The 24,516-nt window shown below is 51.0% G+C and overlaps 2 protein-coding genes across 7 annotated transcripts in view; one reads left to right on the top strand and one right to left on the bottom strand.

Moving 5' to 3' along the window:
* The window catches only part of ARSG (arylsulfatase G), a 147,242-nt gene that overhangs the window by 5,737 nt on the left and 116,989 nt on the right, over positions 1-24,516 (bottom strand). For 2 of the 6 annotated variants that reach the window (XR_012896913.1, XR_012896916.1), the window contains one exon: positions 18,707-18,767. The exons of 2 other annotated variants lie outside the window; for them this stretch is intronic. The gene's annotated coding sequence lies outside the window, so the exon portion shown is untranslated. Of the gene's footprint in view, positions 1-16,033; positions 18,768-24,516 lie in introns of those variants that run through there. 2 more of the 6 variants (XR_012896912.1, XM_075903980.1) reach the window with 1 other exon arrangement.
* WIPI1 (WD repeat domain, phosphoinositide interacting 1) overlaps positions 1,024-24,516 on the top strand; it is a 44,860-nt gene continuing 21,367 nt past the window's right edge. Inside the window, exons 1-4 of the mRNA XM_075903985.1 lie at positions 1,024-1,182; positions 12,198-12,280; positions 15,865-16,034; positions 22,203-22,299. Coding sequence (XP_075760100.1) covers positions 1,106-1,182; positions 12,198-12,280; positions 15,865-16,034; positions 22,203-22,299 — 427 coding nt within the window. The 5' untranslated portion in view covers positions 1,024-1,105. The remainder of the gene's footprint in view (positions 1,183-12,197; positions 12,281-15,864; positions 16,035-22,202; positions 22,300-24,516) is intronic.

Raw genomic sequence — 24,516 nt, 5'->3', positions numbered from 1 at the left:
AGCGAGTCTGGATGCTCTCTTTCGAAGACGGCCTCTTTACATTGAAGAACGCCTTCCTTCGAAAGAGGAACTTTCGAAGGAAGGCGTTCTTCCTCGTGAAACGAGGTTTACCGCCATCGAAAGAAAAGCCGCGTTCTTTCGAAATAATTTTGAAAGAACGCGGCTTGAGTCTGGACGCAGGGGAAGTTTTTTCGGGAAAAGGCTACTTTTCCCGAAAAAACCCCTGAGTCTGGACACGGCCTTAAGGTGCCACAGGACTCCTGGCTGTTTTTGCAGCTAACAGACTGACAGGGAGAACCCTCTGAGGCTGTTCACCGTTGAGTCAAGATGCACTTCAGTCTTTGTGTAGGGTTGCCAGGTGTCCAGTTTTGAACCAGACAGTCCAGTATTTGAGCTTTCTGTTTGGGAAACAAATTGAGAAAATACTGGACATTTCTATTTTCTAACTAAGATGTAATGTAGATTGTGATGTAATGTCAAGTGTGTCTATTTTTGTTGAAACCATCTGGCAACCCTATTGGGAGAGGAGGGCCTTCTCTTGCCAGCTCTGGGAGACCTGGGCTGTCTTGCTATGTGTGTGCCCGGTGCCTGGCACAAGGCTGATTTGGGACACGAGTTGCTAAATCAATCAGGCGGGTGCAGGAGAGGGGGAAGCGCAGAACCACTGAGACAGTGGAATGATGCGGGTTACAGATTACATCCGAGCTGCCCAATCAGCGGGCGCGTCTCTCCGCGAGGGCCCAGCCCAGCTGTTCCCTCCCTTCCAGCTGTTCCCTGCCCCCCCTCCCCACAGCTGTCAGGAGTCCAGTCTGATGCAACCACAACACAACCACGTGGCCTCAGGGAGCGGCTCTTCCCCTCTAAGCCAATCACAACCGGCCCTGTTGGCCCCGGGGGCGGGGCGTGCCGCCTTTGGCCCCGCCCCTCCCCTCAGAAAGACACGCGATAGGCCGAACCCCGGCCAGGGGCGGGCCAGGTGGCCCGTCCGAACGCCCGTCGGCCAATGGGAGGCCTCAGGCGGCTCCAGCTGGGCCAGCGGAGCCCGGGCCCCCGGGGAGCCACCGAGGCCGGGCGCGAGCGAGGTTGGGGCTGCCGCGCGCCGCCCATGGAGGCCGCAGCGGGAGGGGGCCCGGCCGGGGGGCCCGAGGCGCTGAGCTGCTTCTCCTACAACCAGGACTGCACGTAGGACCGCGGGGGGCGCTAAATGGGGGGGAGGCATGGAGTGAGAATGGGGGGAGGGGAAAATGGGGGGGAGGGATGGAGTTAGAAGGGGGGAGAAGAGAATGGGGGGCAGGATGCATGGGGGGAGGAATGGAGTTAGAAGGGGGGGAGAGGAGAATGGGGGGCAGGAGGCATGGGGGGGAGGGATGGAGTTAGAAGGGGGCAGAGGAGGAGGGGGTAGGAGGCATGGGGGGAGGGATGGAGTTAGAAGAGGGGGAGGGGAGAATGGGGGGCAGGATGCATGGGGGGAGGAATGGAGTTAGAAGAGGGGGAGGGGAGAATGGGGGGCAGGATGCATGGGGAGGAATGGAGTTAGAAGAGGGGGAGGGGAGAATAGGGTGGGAGAGGAGGGATGTGTTATGGGGGGGGAGAATGAGGGTGGGGGCCATGGAGGAAGGATGGAGTTAGAGGTGGGGGAGAGGAGAATGAGGGCAGGAGCATGCAAGCGGCTCCCGTGGAGATGGGGAGAGAGGAGGGCAAGTGTCAGACAGGGATAAAGGGGAGAATGGGGCCGGGGGAAGAGAGCCACCGGGGCTGAGGACCTGGCTCTGACTTCTCCCCGGGGGGGAGGAGAGAGACACATCTCCTGCTTGGCCCTGTGGCAGGGCAGCTGCCCTGGAACAGGAACAAAGAGACAGCTGTGTCTCCCTGGCCTCCTCTGGTACCTGCTGGTTCCAGGCCAAGTCCAGGCCGCTGCCCGGGCCAGCGTGGGTCTGATGAACCAGGCGGGGCTTTAGCTGGTTGTTGCTGACTCTCAGGCTTTCCAGCTTGTGCCTGGGACCCAGCAACCCTGTCTCTGTCCCACACAGGAACAGCTCTTCTGCTGGGAAAGAGTTGGCTTCAGCATGGCAGAGCCTGGACCATAGGGACAGTTGTTTCAGAGCTGTCAGGGTCACACTGTTGAAGTTTCCTGTACAATAATATTTATCTGTCCTATGTTTGGGCCTCGGCCAGCAGGGATATCCGGCTGTTGGTGTGCAAGTTAACTCCAGAGCTCCTCTTTCCCTCAGTACATGAACTTACCAGTTACTGTAACTGTTATATGCCAGGGAGCTAGCTGGCACCCCGTGCTGCTTTGATACCAGGAGTCTTATAATGCAGAGCTCACAGCATGTAACCACTATGATTTTTTTTAGTTACCTAATTAACTGCTTTACAACATCCCTCGTACAGACAGCCTTCCTCCTCCTCAAGCCAAACCACTTTACCTTGGGCCCAATCTTGCCAGGTGCTTGGGCACCCGGACATTCTTGGAAATTAGCGACAAGGCATTTCATGGGATTAGGCTGCTTATGCCAACCTGGTTCATATCCCAAAGGCTTGCTGCAGCTTCCCCAGTGTACTTGTTACACCACCAGGGCCGTGCGTCTGTGGCAATGCACAAAGCGTTGTTGCCAAGGGGGAGTGTTGACCTGTCACAACGTAGGGTTGCATCCTCAGTGTGATCTGGTTAGGGCAGTGGAATTCAATCCCATCTCACGTCCTGCTTCCTGCTTTACCAGTTTGTGCTTTCCTCACTCCGTGTCGCTGTTGCGCATTCAGGGCTTGGCCGGTCATGAGATGCATTGATATTAACTACATAGTGGGGATGGCAACATCTAGATGCCTGTAGAGATTGTGAGCCTTAGTTTCATGCCCCTGCTTCTTTGTTAGAACCACTCAGTGTGCATTTATTGACAGAGGGGGTATTTAAATAGTAGTTCAGCTGTGAGCTATTTCTTGGCACGATGACTTACATGGTAGCATGCTAAGTGAAGCTTCCATTGGGTGATCTGACTGCAGGGGTGGGCAAGATGCAGCCCACCATACCTTTCAGTCCTGCCAGCAGCCCGTCCTGTTGAGACCCTCAGGCAGGGAGCAGCCCCATGCTCAAAGCAGCTGGCTGCTCCTTGTGCCTCTGTGCCACACAATTGTGGGGGAAGGCTTTGTGCATTGCACCTGTCCCCAGCACAATCTTCTATTGGCTGGTTCCTGGCAGTGGGAGCTGAGACACTGTGCTAGGGGTGTGAGACAGTGTACAAAGTCTTCCCTCCTCTCCCCCGCCCCACTCCTGGCATTCACATGGAGACAGCAGCCAGTCGCTTTGAGCCCTGGGGTTGCAGCAGGCTGAGAGTATGCCTGAGGGTCCCAATGGGCTGCTGGCCAGGAGCCACCTAGGTAAACTCCTCCTGGCCAGAGCTTGCCTCTGGCACCCCACTCCCTCTGACACCCCAACTCCCTGCTTCAGGTCACCCCCCCTTCCTGCCCTAGCTCACCATCCAAATCCTTTGCACTCCTCCCCCCCAGGTTATAACTTTCCTCCCAGACCCTGCACCCACTCCTATACCCCTCCCCCAGGTCAGAATCCTCTCCTGCACCCATGCCCTTCTGATACCCTGCACCCCAGTTCCCTACTCTAAGCTCTTTCTGTGCCCAATCTCTGTCCTAGACCACACACCATCTGCATAGAAAAGTGCAGGTGCAGCCCTTTTCCACTTACCAAAATCTTGGAGTGGCCCCTCCATCAAAACTTATTGCCCATCCCTGTCTTACTGCTTTACAAGGGCAGGTGAGAAATATCTCCCATTTATAGACAGGGAAACTGAGGCACAGCAGGTGTCTGCCAACTAGGGATGTAAGCAAGTACAACTGCTCCCCAAGTTACGAATGCATCAATTTACGACCATTTGTATTTACGATCAACCTCCTATACAGCCGGAACCCGAGTTACGAACGAAATCTGCACTTAACAGCGCGGCCATATATAAGTGAATGCAATCCGACTTATGAACAGATCGAGTTAAGACCTAGTGTTTGGTACGTAACTCATTCGTAAGTCGGGGTCCGGCTGTAGTCGACTACCGGATAGGCCTAGGCTTATCGAGTAGTCGAGTCGACTATTCGCATTCTTATTGAGTAGTCAAGTTGACTACTCACATTCTCACCCCCTCCCCCTTACTACCTCTGTATCAGAGGCAGCAAGGGGGGGAAAGCAGGAGCCAGTGCTGGGGGGAGCCAGCTTAAAGCCAGTTCCCCCCAGCACAGTCTCCACTGTGCCATCTGCCCCTCACCACGTTGCTGCTTCTGATAGCGTGGGGGTGGGGGCAGGGGAGGCTGCCATGAAGCAGCCTCTGCCTGTGGAGGGCCCAGGCTCACTGCAAGCACAGACTGCTCTGCATCCCCAGTGGGGAACTGGGACCCCCTGAGGACAACGACTACTACTGGAGGAGCCTCTGTTCACGGCCATCCCCAGGCTGCCTGCGTGCCCAGTTCCTACTACATTTAAGCTGCAGAACCACAATGGTGATAGCTCCTGGACCTGGCATGAGCCGGAATGGAGAGCCTTCCCTTATTGACTAATTGTGTAAGTCGATAACATTTGTATCAACTACACAATTAGCCAATTACCCACCTCTTAACATCCTTAATGCCAGCTTCACCCAGGAGTTAAATGTCAGGGCTGAAATAAACCTAGGTGTGACAATCTGCTTTCATAGCCACGAGAGTTGCGTGTAGCCTCCAATATATTTGGGAAGAGACAAGGAAGTAAAGGGGTTGATTAGGATGCAATATCCTGTTTAACTGGTTAATTAAAGGGAGGTGGGTGGAGGCAGGGGAGGCTGTACCAGCCCACCACTGAGAGAGAACATGAATGCCCCACTGTAGACAAGCTGCTTTGGACAGCTGGAGCAGCCCCTGTCCACAGCAGGCCCTGCAGGGCTGGAGCCTTTCACATCCCTCATGTTGATTATCCAGACTAAATGTGAACAGTATTCTTCCTACTATTTAGTCATCCATCTCAACCATGGGTAGCTCCAAGTAAATATCTCAAAACTATTGAAAATCCAGCATAACAATTTTGCAGAAGTAGGGGGAGAGGTTTTCCCCAATGGGTTAATAATTCACCAGTGGAGGTATTATGCATAGGTATTGTTGGAAGACAAAGTGTGTTCTGTATGCTAGAACGCTAGCTTGCAGAAGAGCTGAATTATCTGTTATGCCATTTACTAGATATCCAGCACCAAGGTACGTGTGTGGTTCTTGATAAATGTCTGGTATCAATCATCAATAGCTGTCCCTGAGCCAAATTCAGTTTTCCTTAACCTGTGCTTTGACTGTGGGTAGGAGAGTGCGACTTTTACTGGCTGCTTGGGTGGTCACTTAAGAGAAGTTTCCCTTTGAGACACAGGCTGCATACTGACAGTTCAATTGCACTGTACTACAAGACCAAAGCTGTTTGCTAAGAAATCCTTATTTATGTATTCAAGAAATGCGTAGCTACCAATATTTCTAGAGATTTGGCAAGAAAGCATTCTATTATGTTTGCACTGCTATCTTACACTTCCAGTTAAGTATCTGAACAAAGAGTGCTTTGACGGAGTTGGTGATGTGCTTCTGATGTGGTTACACGGATTGAGAGCAGTACCAGACAAACACTTCACTGTTCTCCCTTGTCTGAGTTTCTAAACCGGTTGCTGATTTAAACCTAGATGTTGACAGTTACCTGAGCCAAGTTCTGGCTATGGGGGAAAAAAGCCTGCACTTTGCACACACACAGCTGTGCAGCAGCATCTTTCTTGATGTCCTGGCAGCAGCAGCCAAACCAGTTATGTCTTCGCGGCTCTCCCAAAACACCACTATTTTTAAGACAGAGTCTTGGATTCGATGCTTTGCAGCCAGAGAAAGGTCTTGCTTCTGCTGGCTAGAAGTCTTTACTGGTATCCTAACAAGTGTTCCTCCTTTTCCCTCCCTCCCAGCAAGCTTTGGAGATGTTTGTATGTATGAAAGTTCTCACAGCTTTTGTAACGCTGCTTAAGTTTCATCCACCTAGTATATTAAAGTTAATGACTAACACCACCCTTCCTCCTCCCCAACCCTCAAACCCAAGGGATTCCTGTCACAGTCCAGGGAAACTGCACCTATCTTTCCTTCCATGTGGTCCCTCGAGGGCACTTGCTTTTCAGCTTCCAGGTCCTCAGTCATTACCTCTCTTGGGCAGAGACCTACTTCGACTCAGTCAGGAGGGATGTCTTGTGTATCTTAGATCTACTTACAGCAGGTTCCACAGCAGTGTTCCCTCTAAGATGTTCCAACCACGAGTGGAGTGAGTTTTGGCTTGTGCACAGTATTGAGGTCATGTGTGCTGGTATGGATGTGTGCCACTATGGTACCCAATTGATTAACACACACCGGAGCAGAAAACCTCCCCTTTCCCCACCATGCAGCATGTCCCATTCCCAGCTGCCGGAGCAGACCCCACTCCCCATCATGTGGCAGGTCCCGTTCCCAGACCCAGCCACCAGAACAGATCCCGGCCCTCCCGGCCACCAGAACAGGCCTCTGCCATGTGGCCACAGCACATCCTGGCCCCCCATTCCAGCGGCTTCCTCACCATGCCGTCTCAGCTGGCCCCCTGCTGCGTGGCTCTCCAGAGGAGGTGGGCGGGGAAAGAATTTTTTGTGCACGGCCACGCAGATGTACGCCTTAGTGGGAACTATGGTCCACCCCGTTGTATGTCACTGGGAGAAATTTTCCCATCAACTCCCCTTACTCATCTCATGAGGGTGGCATATTAGAGTAGATGCCCCAAGTATCAGTGGTCGATTTAGTTGTCTTCACGAGACCTGCTAACTTGACTCCCAGTGGACTGATCGCCGTGATATGGCGCCACCCGGTAGCGGAGACAAGTCCTCCAACTGTCTACAGAGGCCAGTGTCTGCTTTTTGCTTCCTGTCTACAGGCTTATAAACAGCATACTTGCTAGCAGTTACCACATGGCTCTTGAAGGAAGCACAATTATTCTTAACGTGAAGGCGTTACAGAGAAAACATTAACACGATAAAAGCCTGTATTCATTATGGATGTAAAATTCTGGTTAATCAGTTAGCCGGGCCTGTTCGGGAGGAGGAGGGGGTGCTCCAGCTGGGCTGAAGTGGCCCCTGCCTACAGTGGACCCCACCGGGCTGGAACAACACCCTGCCCATGGTGGGTGGAGGGGCTGCTCCAGCCCACCAATTAATCATAGCTGGTAAGCATCTCACTTAATGCTTAGCCATCACATCCCTCGTACGTGTTCTGACAGGCTTGTCAGAAATCATCCCCCGATCGAGTCAATCCTCAAACCTCACAAAATGGTTTTTCTCCGGTTCTAAGCTAAGGCTGCGGTGACCAGCCATGAATAGTTCAGTCTTTTTGTATACACCTTGGCCCTCCCATTTTCAGAGTCTGGGGACAGGCAATGAGCAGATAGTGGCCAGGTCACGGGGCGAGCACTCCGCTGCAGCACCTCCTGCTGGTTGCTCTGTGGAATTTGGTTGGGCAACAGGGCGCCTCCTCCTGGCTGGCGACTCCCCCCTCCGCGGTCCATGCTCGGGTTTCAGACCCAACCACAGTGTCTGCTCCAGTGGCCTCTCGCCCCCTTCCAGGGGGGTTATTGGCAGTCCTATGTCTCCACTGTCACTCTGGCCAACTGTGGCTTCCAAGCTTAGCCCCTCAGTCTCAGGGGGCAGCTGCAGTCTGTATGGGCCACGCCTTCCTCCCAAGAGGGCATCAGCAGTTCTCCGTTTCACCCACCACTGTGGCCCTGAAGCCTAGCTCCTTATCTCAGGGGCAAGCCACAGCCTGTGCTAGTTATGCCTTAGTGGTAAGGTGTGTTGCAAGGGGATCCAGGCCCACCTGCTGCTCTGTGTCCTGACCCAGGGACCCAGTGGTGGCAGCCTTGTCCTGACCTTCTCTACTCTGTCGTTCCCTGAGCCACTTCCCCCTGTGACGACTGGCATCCTCCTGGCCTTTGGAGGTTATCAGGCTGGAGCCTCCCTCACTAGTCCCCCTGAGCTTGCCCAGCACTGCTCTCATGAAGTTGCTTTTCTGGGAACACAGTCCTACACCTTCCCTGGTCAGGGCCTAAGTCCTACTTTCTCCTGAACTGCTCTTTTTATACAGGGCTGCCCCAGCAAGCTATACCCTGATTGGCTCCTTAAAAGCCTCTCCCTGATTGGCTAGGCTTCTGCACAGGGTCCCTCCAGCCTACTTCAACCCTTCTTAGCCAGCACGGGGCTAGGGTTGCCAGGTGTCCAGTTTTCTACCGGACAGTCTGGTATTTACGCCCTCTGTCCGGTAGAAAAATTCAGAAAATACCAGATGTGTGCAATGTCCAGTATTTTCTGAATTTCCGGCTGTGCGCCATACAGAAGCCTGAAGGGGCGGGGGAGCAGCTGGGAGGCGGGGCACTATTGGCACTGGGAGCTCTCAGCCATTTCCCCCGCCCAGCTTCTGCACACAACCAGAAGCTCCCAGTGCCAAGCACGGCCCCACTTCCCAGCTGGGAGCCTCTGGTTGCCAGCAGAAGCTGAGCAGGGGGAGTGACTCCTAGCCCCTCCCCTGCCCGGCTTCTACTAGCAACTAGAGGGAGTGCCTGCCGGGGGTGCGGCCTGTTGGACTCTGGCTCCGGCCAGTGGCTGCACCCCCCCCCCCCCCGCCAGCTCTGCTTCCTGCTCCCCTTCCTCCAGCCCCTCCTCCTCCTGTCTGGCCCCCCCAATCTTCCCCAGCTCTGCTTCCTGCCCCTCTTCCTCCCAGCCAGCCCCACGCCCCCTGGCCGGTCCCTTCCCCTCCCCCTCCTGCCCGCCCACAATCAAGTGTGTCCGGTTTTTTGGGGGGGGGGGGGTCTACCTGGTAACCCTACATGGGGCAGTTGCACCTTCTCAGGCCATAGTTTTAAAAGGCGATGGTTTTGCATAAGTGGGGGTGGGGAAACTGCATTTACCTCCCCCCTCCATACTTCTCAGGAAATTCAATTCACATGGAGTGTCCTGAAAGTTCTTTGTTTGCGACATTATTCAGTGTAGTTCTTTGATCATCCCGGCCCACAATAATTCGTAGCCTTTGCAAGAATTCCAAAGACACCCTAACTTAATTCAGTAAGGAGTTTCAGAGATACTGCAGGAAATTGCCACATCTGTGTCCCTGCTCTTTTTACCTTACGCAAGAGGAATATTTTTCCGTCATTGGGAAAGGACAGTCGAGTGGGTAGAGTACTGACCTTTTAAGGAACCCAGAGATCGCATGTTAATAGGTACTAAATTAATGCTGGCAGTAGAAGTCTGTTCTGTTCCCAGCTCTGCCTCAGACTTGATGTGCGACCTCGGGCAAATCACTGAATTTATGCCAGAATGTGACAAATTTGTATTGAAAATCTAAAGCCGTTAATAGAGACTTCAGTGTAAAAGCCAAATAGCGGGGTATGTCCATAGACTGGGCCAGTTTTAGGATTTATGGGGCCTTACACAGTACACAGCCAACCTGGGGTTGGAAAACATCTGTTAACTGGCTTCGTTACCGCTAAGCATGTAAAAATCTTGTTTAATTGGTTAGCCAGTTATGTTTAATGTTTAACCAGTTAACTGATTGAAGTGGGAGGTGGGTGGCAGGCCCCCACCAGTTAACGGGATCCAGTTATTGGTTAACCATTCACATCCCTAGTGATCACTTGAACGGCTCTTTCACAGGTTCAGTGTTCTGCTTTCACTTTTAAGTTAACTAGATCCTCTCTAAAAACAGCAGGAGGGCCTAGCCCTGAGGCCACCTTGGCCCCAGCTCTCTCCCTGCCCCCTGGCCAGCCCTGGCTCTCCACCCCACCCTGCTGCTGGGCAGGGCCAAAACTATGCCAGCCCGGGCTATCCCCACTTGCCCCTGGCCAACCAGGGCTTTTCCCCCCACCCCGACTCTTGCTGCCCTCCACCATCCTGGCTGGCCCTGGCATTTACCCACCACTGGGCAGGGCCAAGGCCGTGCCAGACCAGGCTCCTCCCTCACCTCCTCCCAGCAACTGGGAAGGGCTGAGGCCACGCCAGCCCCAGCTCTACGCCCTCCCCGCCCCCTGCGCCAGCCTCAGCTCTCTCCCCGCAGCTGGCAGGAGGAGGGGGACTGGGCTGAGGGACCGCCAGGCTCAGCTCTCCCCTGGCTTCCTAGAGGGGCTGTGGCGGGCCTGTGCCAAGGCTGCCAGGGGAGCGGGCCAGGCTGAGGTTGCACCGGGTGCAGCTTTCCCCGACTGCTGGGAAGGGCCATGCCAGGGCCGTGCCAAGGGTGTGCCAGCCCCAGTCTCTCCCTTCTCTTCTCTTTTCCCCCCTCTCCACCACCGTGGAGGGCTGGGCTGAGGCCACAGGCAGCCCCAGCTCTCCATGTGGGCCCTGGCAGACAGAGACAATCTGCTCCTCTGAGGAAGTGGGTTTTTCCCAGAAAGCTCATGATACTAGATATATATTTGTATTGGTCTAAGGTGCTACAGGACTCCTCGTTTTTCAAGTTCCAGACTAACACTGCTTCCTCTCTGAGACCTTTGGATCCTCTCTGGAGGAAGCAGAACCACAGAACAGGGATAGGAAGAGGGGGATGGGTGGACATTAAGACCCAGCGGTGCCCCAGATTTTCCTGTGGTCTATGCAGCTATGTATTCTGTGTGTGGGTAAGGATGGCCCTGTCCAGAGCACTTCAGTTTTTCCCCGCTGTGAAGCAAGACTGTGCAGCACTCACAGGAACGAGGTGTCCGATGGTAGGAATAAGAGATCCTCCAGAAAAGGGCTTTATTCCGGAGGATCGCGCCAGTCTGGACGCTCTTTTCCGGCTTTTCCCCAAGCCGGAAAAAAAGCGGCAGCCATGTTTATTTAAATCCCGCGGGGGATATTTAAATCCCCCGTGGATTTCCCTATTCCAAAGTTAGAAATTAGCATGCCTCTTCCGAAGAAGGGGCCAGTCTAGACGTAGCCATGAAGTGAAAGACAAAGGAAACAGATAGTAGGCATACAGAGATGCGAGTGCTGCATCAGATACTACCTAATGTGGAAAATTACTTATGGTAATGAGTGAGCCACCCCCAATCCCTATTCAGACCCATTCTGATGGGGTCAAATTTGCATATGAATTCCAGCTCAACAGTTTCACGTTGCAGCCTGTTTTTGAAGGGTTGGTTTTGTTTTGTTGTTTTTTTTCTTGAGGATAGCAATTTTCAAATCTGTATCTGTGTATCCAGGGTAGTGATGTAAAAGTGTAACAATGTACACGGCTAACTGATGAGCCCGGGCTCAATGGTTAACCTTCATGGCTACACACAGGCTCCCAGTAAGTGAGGAGAGCTGGCTTAAAAGATGGCTCCCCACCTCATGCACACCAGCTCCCAGGGAACTGATATCACCTTGCGTGAAATTTTCAGCAGTTACAAGTTTACGTGTCCAGGGAGGTTAAAATGTTCTTCCACTGGTTTTTGTATATGACCATTCTTAATGTCTGATTTGTGTTCATTTATTGTGTTGCATAGAAATAGTCCAGTTTGTCCAATGTACATGGCAGAGGAGCATTGCTGGTGCACGATGGCGTATATCACATCAGTAGATGTACAGGTGAATGAGCCTTTGATGGAATGGCTGATGTGGTTAAGTTCAGTGATGGTGTCAGTAGAGTAGATATGTGGACAGAGGTGGCTACGGGGTTTACTGCAGGGATTGGTTCCTGGTAGGGATGTAAAATCCTGTTTAATTTGGTTAACTGGCAGCGAGTGGAGAGGGTGAGGCTTACCAGTTAACCATTCACATCCCTAGTTCCTAGTGTTGGTGTTGGTGTTACTGTTGTGGGGTGTGTGGTTGGTGGTATGTGTTTCAGATCAGGGGGCTGTCTGTAAGCGAGGATTGGCCTGCCTCCCAAGGTCTGTGAGTGCAAGGGATAGGCTGTAGACCCAGCCCACACAGGACACTTTGCAACTTAATTAGCATTGGTAAGCTATCAACCTCCGATGCAAATTGCTTGTTATGTGCACCTAACAGATAGAAACTCAGTTACTGTGGCAGACGGTTACATCTGTTAAGTTGAAATTTGCATATTTGACCAGGGGAATTGCTCCCTCTAAATGACACATTGTACTATTAATTTCATTTTCTGTGATACTGAATGGTTTCCAACATCTGAGCAAGACACTACAAACTAATTGGCACAAGTTTTGTCTTTTGCAGCTCCCTGGCAATTGGAACCAAAACCGGATACAGGCTTTTCTCCCTAAGTTCTGTGGAACAATTGGACCACGTCTACGAAAACTGTAAGTTTGTTTTACCTTGATGCAGCAGAATATTGGGTGGTGATCGTCTTTAGTTTGTATGACTGCTCTTCTAATCTTCCTTAAGGAGCAATTCCATTTGGTTAACTTTCCTATTGTAGCAAAGATAACCTCAGCTTCTGCTCCATCCTCACTGGACTAGAGCGGTGCTAGTTACAGATACGTTTAAAGGAATATTGGCAGGCTTTTAAAAAATCAATTGGAAACACATTCTTAGTAGTATTTCTAACACCAGTGTAGGTGGCTAGACCTGAGCATTTAAGAGCTTTTCATTGATAGGTTGTTAGTTGACATTTTCCATTGTTCAGACTGAATGAAGTGTAGACACTAAACAGTCTTGCTTTCTGGTAGGTCTGCCTCTCAGTTCCCATAGGTTAGCTGAACTCAGGTTTGAGTTGCAGACACGAAAAGATGGAAGAATTTTCATTTACTTTATGGCTAGTAAGTTTCAGACTCACAACTTCAGTCTTCCGCCTGCATTACCTGAGTTTGATATTCAGAATAAGGGTTGCTACCAGCACTTCTCTTTTAGGGACCCATCTGCAAGGAGGTTTGACTCCACTGAGCAACTTTTATGTTACCAAACAGTATAAAATGCAATTTTGTTTGCCAAGATCAGCCTAGATTTTAAGAAGCCTGCTTACCTAGGTGCTCGGCCAAAGCCCTTTAACATTATTATAACAATTTAGCCTCATGAATACTGATCTGCCCAGCTGTGTTGCACCACCTATTAAAAAGCATGGTAGTCCCAACCGATCAAGGTGCACTTCAGTAACACAACATAGCTGGAACCACACAGTGTTCCTGCAACAGACTTGTCCTCTTGGATTTCCACAGCCTTCAGGGACACTGTTCAAACAACAAGTCTCAGAGGGCTAGTTATCTGTGTGTGAACAGGAGGCCCCCGCTTTGTGACAGCCCGATTTACGACCTTTTCTGTAGGTGTGGAAGGGGGCCAAAATCCCCCGACTTGCGTCATTGGCCCCTCATTTACAACGATATACGACACGTATCGTAAATGTGGACTAACAAGTTATAAAGAGAGGTTAAAGTGACTGGGAATTTTCAGTTTGGAAAAGAAGAGATTGAAGGGGGATATGATAGAAGTATATAAAATCATGAGTGGTGTAGAGAGAGCGAATAAAGAAAAGTTATTTATTAGTTCCCATAATAGAAGAAGTAGAGGACACCAAATGAAGTTAATGGGCAGGCTTAAAACTAATAAAAGAAAGTTCTTCTTCACGCAGTGTGTAGTCAACCTGTGGAACTCCTTGCCAGAGAAGGCTGTGAAGGCTAGGACTATAACAGAGTTTAAGAGAAGCTAGATAATTTCAGGAGGTTAGGTCCATAAAAGGCTATTAGCCAGGAGATAGAAATGGTGTCCCTGGCCTCTGTTTGTCAGAGGCTGGAGAAGGATGGAAGGAGACAAATCGCTTGATCATTGTCTTTGGTCCACCCTCTCTGGGGCACCTGGTGCTGGCCACTGTCGGCAGACAGGCTACTGGGCTAGATGGACCTTTGGTCTGACCCAGTATGGCCGTTCTTATGAGTTACGGCGCCTCCGATTTGCGACACTATCCCCGGAACTGATCACGTCTCAAGTTGGGGGCAGCCTGTACCCGCTGAAACAACAAGGAGTCCTGTGACACCCTAAAGACTAACAGATTTATTTGGACCTGAGCTTTTGTGGGCAAAACCCCACTTTGTCAGCATCTGATAAAATGGGGTTTTTGCCCACAAAAGCTTATGCTCAAATCTGTTAGTTTTTAAGATGCCACAGTTCCTACAACACTGGAAGCTGATAGTGTTTAGAGTGTCACAGATGACTGGTACAAGTGACAGCCTACAAGAGATGTAGAGCACAAGTGGGCTGACATAGGGGGCCAGTCCCACTCCACACTATTTAGGGGACTCATATTAAAACGTTACTGTTGTCAGAGTTGCCTGTTGTTTTTACACTCTCACTTAAAATACTGTAATCCAAGCAACAAAGAATTAGTTTGCACAGGCATGGGCAGTGGGTAATGTAGGCAAGCAAAGGCATTGCCTTTCTAAAACTGCTTACAGTATTCGGCTGCCAGGGAGCACTGCAGCCCCGGCACTCCAGCCAAATGGGGAGGATTGGGCTTGAGAGCTTAGGATGGGCAGGACTTGGCTGGGGGTTGCTGAAGGGGCGTGGTCTTGGGGGAAGGGTGTGACTTCGGGCTGAAGGAGTGGAGCTATGACTTGCCTTCACCAGCTGCCCATGAGCACAGATCTGGTCAGTGAAGGGCAAATATTGGCTGCCTGTAGCTAGAGTGAAAAAGGGGGAACCTTTCCCAGGGTATCTGGGGAGGAAGGGTTGGGGAGGGAAGAGAAAGAGTCCTCTATTTACAGAAAGTCAACCCAAGTACCTTGGCTCCAAGGCATCTGGAGGGTTGGTGCAGCAGAGACTATCCTGTGTCTTATCTTCCTTCGGGCCATTCCTGTTCTCAGGGAGCCCAGAGCAGCCACATAGCAGGTACTCACAGGAAATACCAGCAGACTACGCAGTGCTTGTCCCCTGCCTCAGGGCATCCTGCTCTGTTTGCTCACGGATCCATTTCTTCCCCTCTAAGGAGCTTGTCCAGCTTCTTCCGAGGACATGTGCTCCCTTGATTAAGGTGAACACCCATGAGGGAGCCTGTTCCCTTCTAATTAACTGCACCTGGAGGGCCCAACCCAGACTAGTCAGGTGTGCAGCTACTGCAGGCACTAAGTTCCTATCTCCAAAAGAAAAACCATTAACCCCTTCCTGTCTGGGCTCTGTGCACATCCCCATCTGAAGGCCTACCTGAAGTCATTCCAAGCAACAGTAATCTACTGTATATTTAAAAGTTTGTTTGATCAAGAACTCCTCCTAAACAGTAAGAGCTAGGGCTACCAAATTTGGTACAGAGCTTGCTCTGATCATAATTTAAAGCAAGGTAAGGGTTTGCTTGTGCCAGGAAAACAGGATGTGCCTGGAGTGGGACAGAGACAGAATCAACAAATCACAAACAACTGTTGAAAGAGACTGAACCAAGATGAGCCAGAAAAATAGGATGAACCTGCAATAGGATTGCTTCTCAATAACCCTTACAGAAAAGAGATAAAACAGGGAAACTGGGAGCAGTGCTCTGTTTTGGCACCGCTAAATCAATGCTTAAGGCTTGCAAACTAAAAGACAATGTTATTGGAAACCAAATTGACTACAGCCCTTTTTGGTTAAAACGTAGCACATGATGAGTTGATAGGGATGAAGAAAAAAATAGACTTGATGGAATTCCCATTTAAAAAATACTAAAATTAACTTCAGTAAAATAACACTATATTTTTTTAAAAATACAATCATTTCAAAAATACGTATGTTTTCCTTTTATGTAAAATATATATATGAATGAAGGACCTCAATACATCTGCTAGTGTATAACAAAAGCAGAACTCTCACACTAAGCATCTAACCCTGCAACTCCTGAGATAGGCACAATGCATATAAGGGATTTTACTCTTAAAGAGCCAAGCCCCCAAGATGAAAGTGTTGTCCTCATCTTCTTTTGGTTGAACAGATGAGATCCCAGATGTTTATATTGTGGAGCGCCTCTTCTCCAGCAGCCTGGTGGTCGTGGTGAGTCACACCAAGCCTCGGCAAATGAACGTCTACCACTTTAAGAAAGGGACCGAGATCTGTAACTATAGCTATTCTAGCAACATCTTGTCCATCCGTCTGAATCGGCAGGTAAGGGATGAAGGCAATGTTCTCTCTAACTTTTTCCGGCCATGTGTGGAATAAATTTTATGTGCAGATATCAGAGGGGTAGCCGTGTTAGGCTGAATCTGCAAAAGCGGCGAGGAGTCCTGTGGCACCTTATGCACCTCGCCGTATGTGCAGATGTGCACCATCAGTAGAAACACATGCTGCCTGCTCTCCCCTCCCTGGCTGTGGTTTTAAGTTGTTCTCACTCTATTGACTTCCGTGAGGTTATACCCTCTTCCTATAGCCTTGTATTCTCCTCTCTACAAAAAGGGGAGGTCAAGGAGGTACATTCACGCCCACTGGTACCCACAGGTGAGCTACATTGTTTTAGCTAGATTCCATCATTCAGTTCCACCCTCGAGAGCTATGTGGTGTTAAATGGATGTAAGGGGGTGGGCGTGTGAGGACCACGAGCTTTCAGTACCTTTACAGTAAAAGAAGTGCCAGTGCAACTGCCAATTCTGGCTTCAGACCTACCATGGCATCTTTGTCACGGACGATGTAGTCACGGCTAGTAACACAAGCCTGGTTGTAATGCAGGGTGGAGCTTTGTCCAAAGGCTAACGTCTGCATCCATGAGCAGCCCCAAGCCTCGCTGTTTTTTAAAGGTGTCCCTCGTACCGTGACTGTCCTGCTGAACTTACCCTGTTTCCTAGCAGCTGGTTTGGTTTGGTTTTTAGGATTTAAAGTTCTTCTTTCCCACGTCCCCTCTCCTCTCCCTTCCCTCCCCCGCCCCCAATCTCTTCCAAAACACATTAGAGGTTATCATGAATAGAGTGAATTACAACACAAAACGAGGCCCTATAATTGTATATAATTGGCCATTGCTAGATTAGCAACAGCAAAACCTGCAGTAAGCATATCCAAGAGGCAAGCCCTGTCTTGAGTTTCCAGTAAAGTTTTGTTTGGCCATTTAATTTCTTCTCTGAAATGTTTTGTGGCAGGGAGGGAGGAGCTGGCAAAAGCAGGACTTCTTTTTGGAGGCCGATTTACGTTTTGCAAATGTCAGTGTAGTTCTAGGCGACTGCCATTCCTTTTGGTGGCTCTCGCTTCCCTGTGCAGTGCCATGAGCCAGAAGTTTGCCAGAGAAAAGAAGGATGCTGTAGTGACTTGGGCACTAGATTGGTCCTTGAGAGACCCCAGTTCATTGCTGTGTGATCGTGGGCGACTCACTCGGTCTTTCTGGGCCTTCGTTCGCCAGCTGTAACTAGGACAGGTTGACTACTCCCAATCTCCCAAGGGGGTTATGAGGATAAATACATTGAAGACCGAGGCACTCGGACACAGTAATAATAGGGACCCTAGATAGATGGTATAAACACCCACTTGGAGGAGAGCTAAATTATTCTAGTGCTGTAAGTATACATGCCACTTGGGAAAACACATAAAAGATACGGTCACTGTCCTGAGATGCTACTGCTCTAGCACAGGTGGATACAATCTATGATGGTTATGACCCAGCACCGGAGAGCAGCATTGGAAAACTAAGCCAAAGAGAGTTTTGAAGATGTAGGAGGATACTCATCACATGGGAGGGTTAGATAATAATGCTCCTGCTTGCCATTGGGAATAATTTATTTCACATCAACTGTCATTAACATGTGTAAATGGTGGTATTAAGACTATTCTGGTTCCACAGCATTGGGGAGACAAGTTGAGGCAGGTGATACCTTTTATTAGACCAACTTCTGCTGGTGAGGGAAATAAGTTTTTCGGGCTTGTTACAGGCTCTTCAAAGAGCTTGTCTTTGAAAGTTTGTCTCTCTCTCCAACAGCAGTTGGTCCAATAATAGATATTACCTACCCCACTTTGTCTCATTTAAAAAAAGTGTGTGAAGCTGATTCCGCTAGAGGGTTTGCAGATGTTCTATGACTGGATCGCTGGCTTACCCAAATATCTGAACGATCATGCGCAAAATTCTCTCTTGATACTAGGAGGCAAAGTTGGCCCCGCCCTCTGGACATGGATGCATTTTGTTTCAGTGCATTGCTGCACAAAATCAATACAACCTGGGCCAAATTTATCTCTGGTGTAACTGACTTCAGGAGACTAATCTAGCCTGTCTTAAACTTAAAAACAACAAATAGTCTGGTAGCACTTTAAAGACTAACAAAACATGTACATGGTATCATGAGCTTTCATGGGCACAGCCCACTTCTTCTGATGACCCTGGCTTGTGAGTTAATTGGCTGACGATCAAGTTAGGCATTCACTTTGTTACTCTGAAAATCCTGGTCTTGGACTTTAGTATGGAAACCAGCCTGCACTGGAGAATATCTGTCATCGTAGAAAACCCATCCAAGCCAAAGAATCACCGTCGGCCATGAAAGTTTAAATAAGAGCAGATCTTGTTGGGTGAATAGTTTTGACTTCTGATTGGAAGATCAGTGGAAAATCTTTGTTGTTCAAACTGAAGAATCCATTTGAATTAGACTCTGGGGCTGCTACTGATTCATGGAAACTCTTTGTTCCCAGCACTGTTATTACTTGCACATGGTGGAAAAACAAGATTTTTTTTTTCCTTTAAATGCTGGAGCAGAGGTTTGTGCTTTAGTCTGGTGAGAAGCAGTGTTTGCATTTCAATGAAAACTCCCTGTGTTTTCCTTGGATCGCTCAGCTGCACTCCCGCAGCCGAATCCTTTTGATGTACTTACCAGAAGGACTTTGTTGCTTCTCAGTGTGCAGGGCAAGATGATTTTGTCCGTTTCTTGGTGTCTAAATGAAAGCAGAGAGGAGAATGCTGTGGAGCAGTAAACAGCCAAAATGGTACATTCTACATAATGCACGTTGTACAGATTGAACCTCTCTAGTCCAGGCCCTGGGGACCTGACTGGTGCCGAGCCAGAGAATTTGCCAAACCACAGGAGGTCAAGATTGTCTAGCAGCATCACCCACACTTCCACTGCTTGCTGGACACTCTCGGAAGACATTTAGGGGTAAATTAGAGCTAAATAACAGCACAGAACACGGAGAGCCAGGACTGGTGGCTGTAAACAAACCATATGGGACTACAGGAAGCCTGGCCACAATTCTGATACGTGGACGTCCAGCTGACTAAAATCATGCCGGATCATGGATGTTGCTGGACCAGAGAGTGCCGGACTAGAGAGGTTCAATCTGTATTGCTGTCGTTCCTTCTCACGCACCCTAGGAATTAGTACTCCACACAGTTCTGATGCACCATTCCCCAGCATCTAAGCAAGCAGCGCGATGCTAGTTCCTCATCCGTGGGCCACTATGTGCCCCTAGCACGGTGCTTTACACTAGTGCGAATGAGACACACATCCTTCCAGTTGACACTAGTGTTAACGACTGCTCAATGGGCAGGGCAATGGAGAAGTAGGCCTTTGTCTGAAACTCTCCCTGAACTACTTCAGGGAATAGTCTCTCCCCTTTACCTCCATGCTCCCACCAGTCACCTGGTGTCTGCTTTTCTAGGATCGTGTTCTTGGTGCAGGACACTGTAATTCTGCCCCACAAACACCCCATCTCACATCTGAAAACCTATTTGCATTCTTCCCCCTACGCATCCATCTATCTGCCCCTCTGCTTCCCTCTAGCTGTGCATCAGCAGCCTCGGATGGTCGAACTCTGGGAAGCCTCGAGAAACCTTTGCACACAATATGCTTCACACACATTATTTTTATGATGTTATGAAGTTGAAGGCTCTTCCTTTGGAGCGTGCCACAGTATGCTAAAGGTGGGCCTCCTTGAATGGCTGCAAGAATAGAAGCTTCTCTTGAATTAGAAGGCGGCTTTGATTTCAAGTAGCATCGGTTGAGCCAAAGTTTTAAAGTGTGGGTGTCTAAAGTGAGTCACTGACATCCACATGAAGAACTAAAATAAGTGGCCCGCTGGCCAAAAGGGGTGGCAGTATCTGTTGCCAGAGCCGCCCAGGTCTGGAGAGTCGGGCCTCGCCTGCTAGTGCCAGCGTGTCCGAGGGGCTGAGTGTCTGCCACTTCCATTGATGCTGGGGGGAAGCTACAGGTGCTCAGCGCTTCTGAAAACAGGCCCCAGCTGCCTTCTCTGTTTGTACCAGTGCTGAACACATTAAGAACATAAGAACGGCCACACTGGGTCAGACCAAAGGTCCATCTAGCCCAGAATCCTGTCTGCCGACAGTGGCCAATGACGAGTGTCCCAGAGGGAATGAACAGAACAGGGAATCCTCACATGATCCCTCCCCTGTTGCATATTCCCATCCTCTGACAAACAGAGGCGAGGGGCCCCATTCCTACCCAACCTGGCTAATAGCCTTTGATGGACCTAACCTGCGTAAATTAATCTAACTCTTTTTTTAAACTCTGTTGAAGTCCTGGCCTTCACAACACCCTCTGGCAAGAAGTTCCGCAGGTTGACTGTGCGCCGCGTCAAGAAAAACTTCCTTTTGTTTGTTTTAAACCTGCAACCTATTAATTTAATTGGGTGACCCCTAGGTCTTGTGTTACGGGAACATAAGTGACAAGTATCCGATTGCAGCACCACTGTTTTGAGGCACGGTGCTGAGCGATCATAGCCCTTGCCTTTATATCCTGACAACACTAGGTACAGCTCCGGGGGATCCTGTGTTCTGCTTCTTTCCATTTCTTCCCCTCTATTCTGCAGCCCTCTTCCTGGCAATCGGTACTGGGGGTGGTGTCAACATAGATGGGTGAATGGCAGCACGAGGCAATGCAATGGAGATGGGGCAGATCACAGTAGCTGTCTGATAACCTGTTTCATCTCTATTGTTCCTACTGAGCTAATTGGCCCTCTGTAATGTGCCCCCCCCCGGCGGAATTTGAACACGTCCTGCTGCAGGACCTAGTGGTTTTCAAAGTTACGACCCAGTATAGGTGGTGGAATGTCAGGTGATGGGTCGCATCACTGTAGGCTGACCCGGTGATTAATGGGGGTTGCTAGGCAGGCTTCCTCCCTCTCCTCGGACCACACTGCACTCCAGAAGTGGCCAGCAGTGGGTTCAGCTCCTAAGCGGGGGGGGGGGGGGGGCACAGGGCTCCACGCACTGCCCTCCCCCTGCGCACCAGCTCTACACTCTCATTGGCTGGTTCCCGGCCAATGGGAGCTGGTTCCCAGCCAATGGGAGCAACGCACAGAGCCACTGGCACCCCTCTGCCTAGGACTCAGGCTGGCTACTGGCTGCTTCCTGGACACAGCGCGGTCTGAGGTGCCAGGACAGGCGGGAAGCAGCCTTAGAGTCCCCACTGCTCTGCTGACTGGGAGTCACCAGCACCCCAATCTCCTTTCCCACCCTGAGCCGCTTCCTGCACCCCAAACCTCTCATTCCCAGCCCCACCCCGGAGCCCGCACTCTCGTCAAAAGATATAATGATGGTGGGCCACAGACATCAATCATTTTCTTCCACTGAGTCATGAGAAAAACGTTTGCCAACTGCTGGTCTAGACCGCTCTGGAGTGGGGAGCAGAGGCTGGGTTCCCACTCCCAGATGCTGAGTCAGAAATCCCCCACAAGCAGCCGGTGCTCCTTTGCTGCGGTGGTCTGTGAGGCTTCGCACTGGAAAGCGGGAGGAGTCCCATCGCAAGGATGACGTTCGAGTGGATTGTAGGGAGCCGCGCCGGGCTGTGGCGGGAGTCGATTAGCTGGGAAACGAGCGCATCCCGCTCTGATTGTTAGGATTGTAAAGGATCCTGATGTGAAAGGGGCCACAAAGGGGAAAGTGTTTAAAAAGAAAAGCCTACCTGGAGTGGGGCAGGAACGAAACACTGGGCTATTCGGAGACCACCATCGTGGCTAACATTCAAGCTGCTCCCAGATAATCCCTGGCAACCGCACAGCACGGTGCATTTGCGAGTGCTCTTTAAAATCAACTCCCCGGTAAGGTCAAGGCCAAAACGCTCAGGGTGTGTCATCCGGGTTCCAAAGTGGAACGGAATGCAGGCGGCTCTTTGTGGTGTGCAAACCTAGTTTTCCGGGAGCAAGGGGTTTGAGAGGAAAGGTCTCCCCGCTCTCATTAGCCACTCTGGCAATCAGAGATGCCTGGTTTGCGCGCTCAGCTTGCAGGACCTGAGTGCAAGAGTAAACTTTGCTGGGAAAGACCAACATAACTGGCACCTGCTGACATGTTTTCAGTCTGGGTGCAGGGGGCATTAATAGGTTGCAGTTGTGTACTTATCTGCTGTGTTGTTGCAGAGGCTGATTGTTTGCCTGGAGGAATCTATTTACATTCATAACATTAAGGACATGAAGCTTTTGAAGACCATCCTGGAGACACCGCCGAATACAACAGGTAAGCAAAGGAGATTGGATCAAAGGGAACACATGACAAGCTGGGTGTTCTGCACCGAGCTCTGCCGATCTGAAACGTCTCTAAGAACTGAAATTGAGCCAGCCCCAGCATTCTTACTAACAGGGTTAGCTGGGTGCTGAGAATCCAGAAAGGCCCTGAAGACCGTAAATCTCTCCAGGGACCTGTGCATGTGAGAGGAGTCGTGCCTTGGCCATGCAGAGCTGGAGGAGTAGGAACCAGGGATGGGAGAGGAGGCACAGCTGACTGGGGGAACGGCACCCACTTCCAAGGAAATAACTTCATGGAAATAACTCTGACAACACTGCTAGGACTCAGTCTAGCTGCGTTTATGTTGCTGCAACACCCTTGTAATAGCATGTCCAACAACGGGTAGGAGGCAGCCTTGAAATGCCCAGACCTGGCTTGGCTTTGCTTGATATGGGTATGGGGTAAAAGGAAAGGGGCTTCTTCTCGAAGTATTGGGGTTTCTAGCTGAAGACCGTGGTGCTGCAGGAACCAGGCTGCATGTGTCTTTCTGAGGTAGCCCCAGCATCCAGCTTACGTGACCTCCAGCAGGCAGCCCGCTGTCTCCAGCAACCACTTAAAAAATCCCCCGTGTAATTAAATTCATCGATACAATCAGGTGGCCCCGACACGCTCCTCTCCCACGTCTTCACTCAGCCCACACGCAGCACATACTTCCCTCCTCTTCCTGGAGTCTGCCTTTCTTCTTCCACAGCAAAGGGATTACTGCAGGGACCGTACCTAGACTTTACCCTCCTGGGATCCTTCCTGAGTGGGAGGATTAGCACGTCTAGCTTCAGGACGTCCTGCCCTTTCCTCTAGCAATCCTGCTTCAGAGACGCTCCCAGCCTTTTGCATTCCTGTGCACAGGAGACCCAGCTGTGTTTGTCCCCCGGGCGAGTCAGCCGCATAGCTCTGCGCCTCCACATGCGGTCCTGTCGCTCGACACCTGATTTTAACTCTGTATTTAGACCCTGGCCCAGAGAGGCCTGCGGCAGCCAGGGAGGCCTGTAGCATGGTGGAAAGCCCTTGCAACTAGGCTTCTGCCAGGGACCTGTCTGGGCAGGGAGGGGGGTGGCCAGTAGCGGGAGGGAATGCACTTCTTCAGCTCGCCTCTCTGAGCTCCCATAGAGCCTGGCCGTGTCCTAACACTGCTCCGTGCCAGTGGAGGGCAGGGAGCAGCAGAGTCCCCTCTTGTGCGACTTCCGGGAAATCCAGCTCTGCAGCCGCTATTTAGCTGAGCGAGGGGAGGGGAGAGGAGTCCGCGGCGGCTGCTCGTGGCGGGTTCCTGTGTACGTGGTTCTGCTGTCACTGCCGTGGGTGGTGGCATCTCTCGCTGTAGAGCAGGGGTGGGTGATCGTTTTTGAGGGGGAAGGGGCCACTCCAGGATTTTGGTACGTGGTCCAGGGCCGCCCTGCTTCGGGGTCTCCGCAGGGCGGGCTGGATCAAAGGGCTTGGCAGGCCACATATGGCCCATGGGCCATATCGTGCCCACCCCAGCTGCAGAGCCATCTCCGTGGAAGAGTTGCCTGTCTGCTTGGCATCCTGGGAACACAATGCCTGGCCCTCCAGCACGACCTACTTCTGTCTTTTAACAGATGGCCTCTTGCTGAGGATTAAACATCCTAAATCTTCGACTATAATTCGATGCCGATCAAAAATATCCCACAAGAGACACGCACGCCCAGGCCTGCTGCTGTTGTGCGGCTGCCTTGTCTTAGAAGCCACAGGTTAATGGTGTGCTGCTAGCACTGAGCACCGAGTGCTCCTCATCTCCCAAGAGTTTTGCAGGCTGCTAACCAGTCCTCTCTGCCGTCACTGCGAGGGAGCACAGCCCTGTTCTGCAGGCTGGGGGAAACTGAGGCAGGAAGGGTAGTGACTCCCCCCAGCCACGGAGGGGGATCTCTAGCAGAGGCAGCAAGTGGCCTCCAGAGTTCACGGTGCTTGGGGCTGGAGTGCGGGTACGAGATCGCATCAGCGGCGGGTTGTAAGTAGGCCGGTTGCCTTTTTATTAATGATGTCAGTGGCTCAGCGGTGTAATGGCCCTGGCAGGACATTCTGCTCTCACAGGCTCTTGTAGGACTGTCTGGGGTACGGAAGAGCCACATTTGCCTGCAGGCTTGAACTCAGCACAGCTCTGACTTGTTTCCCTCTTCTCTCTCTGTGGGGACTATAGCATCCAGCCCAGCTGCT

This window comes from Pelodiscus sinensis, chromosome 20, assembly GCF_049634645.1.
Source record: "Pelodiscus sinensis isolate JC-2024 chromosome 20, ASM4963464v1, whole genome shotgun sequence".
NCBI classification, from domain to species: domain Eukaryota; kingdom Metazoa; phylum Chordata; order Testudines; family Trionychidae; genus Pelodiscus; species Pelodiscus sinensis.
Note: the sequence above shows the minus strand (reverse complement) of the source record. Positions and strands in the feature narration are given on the sequence as shown.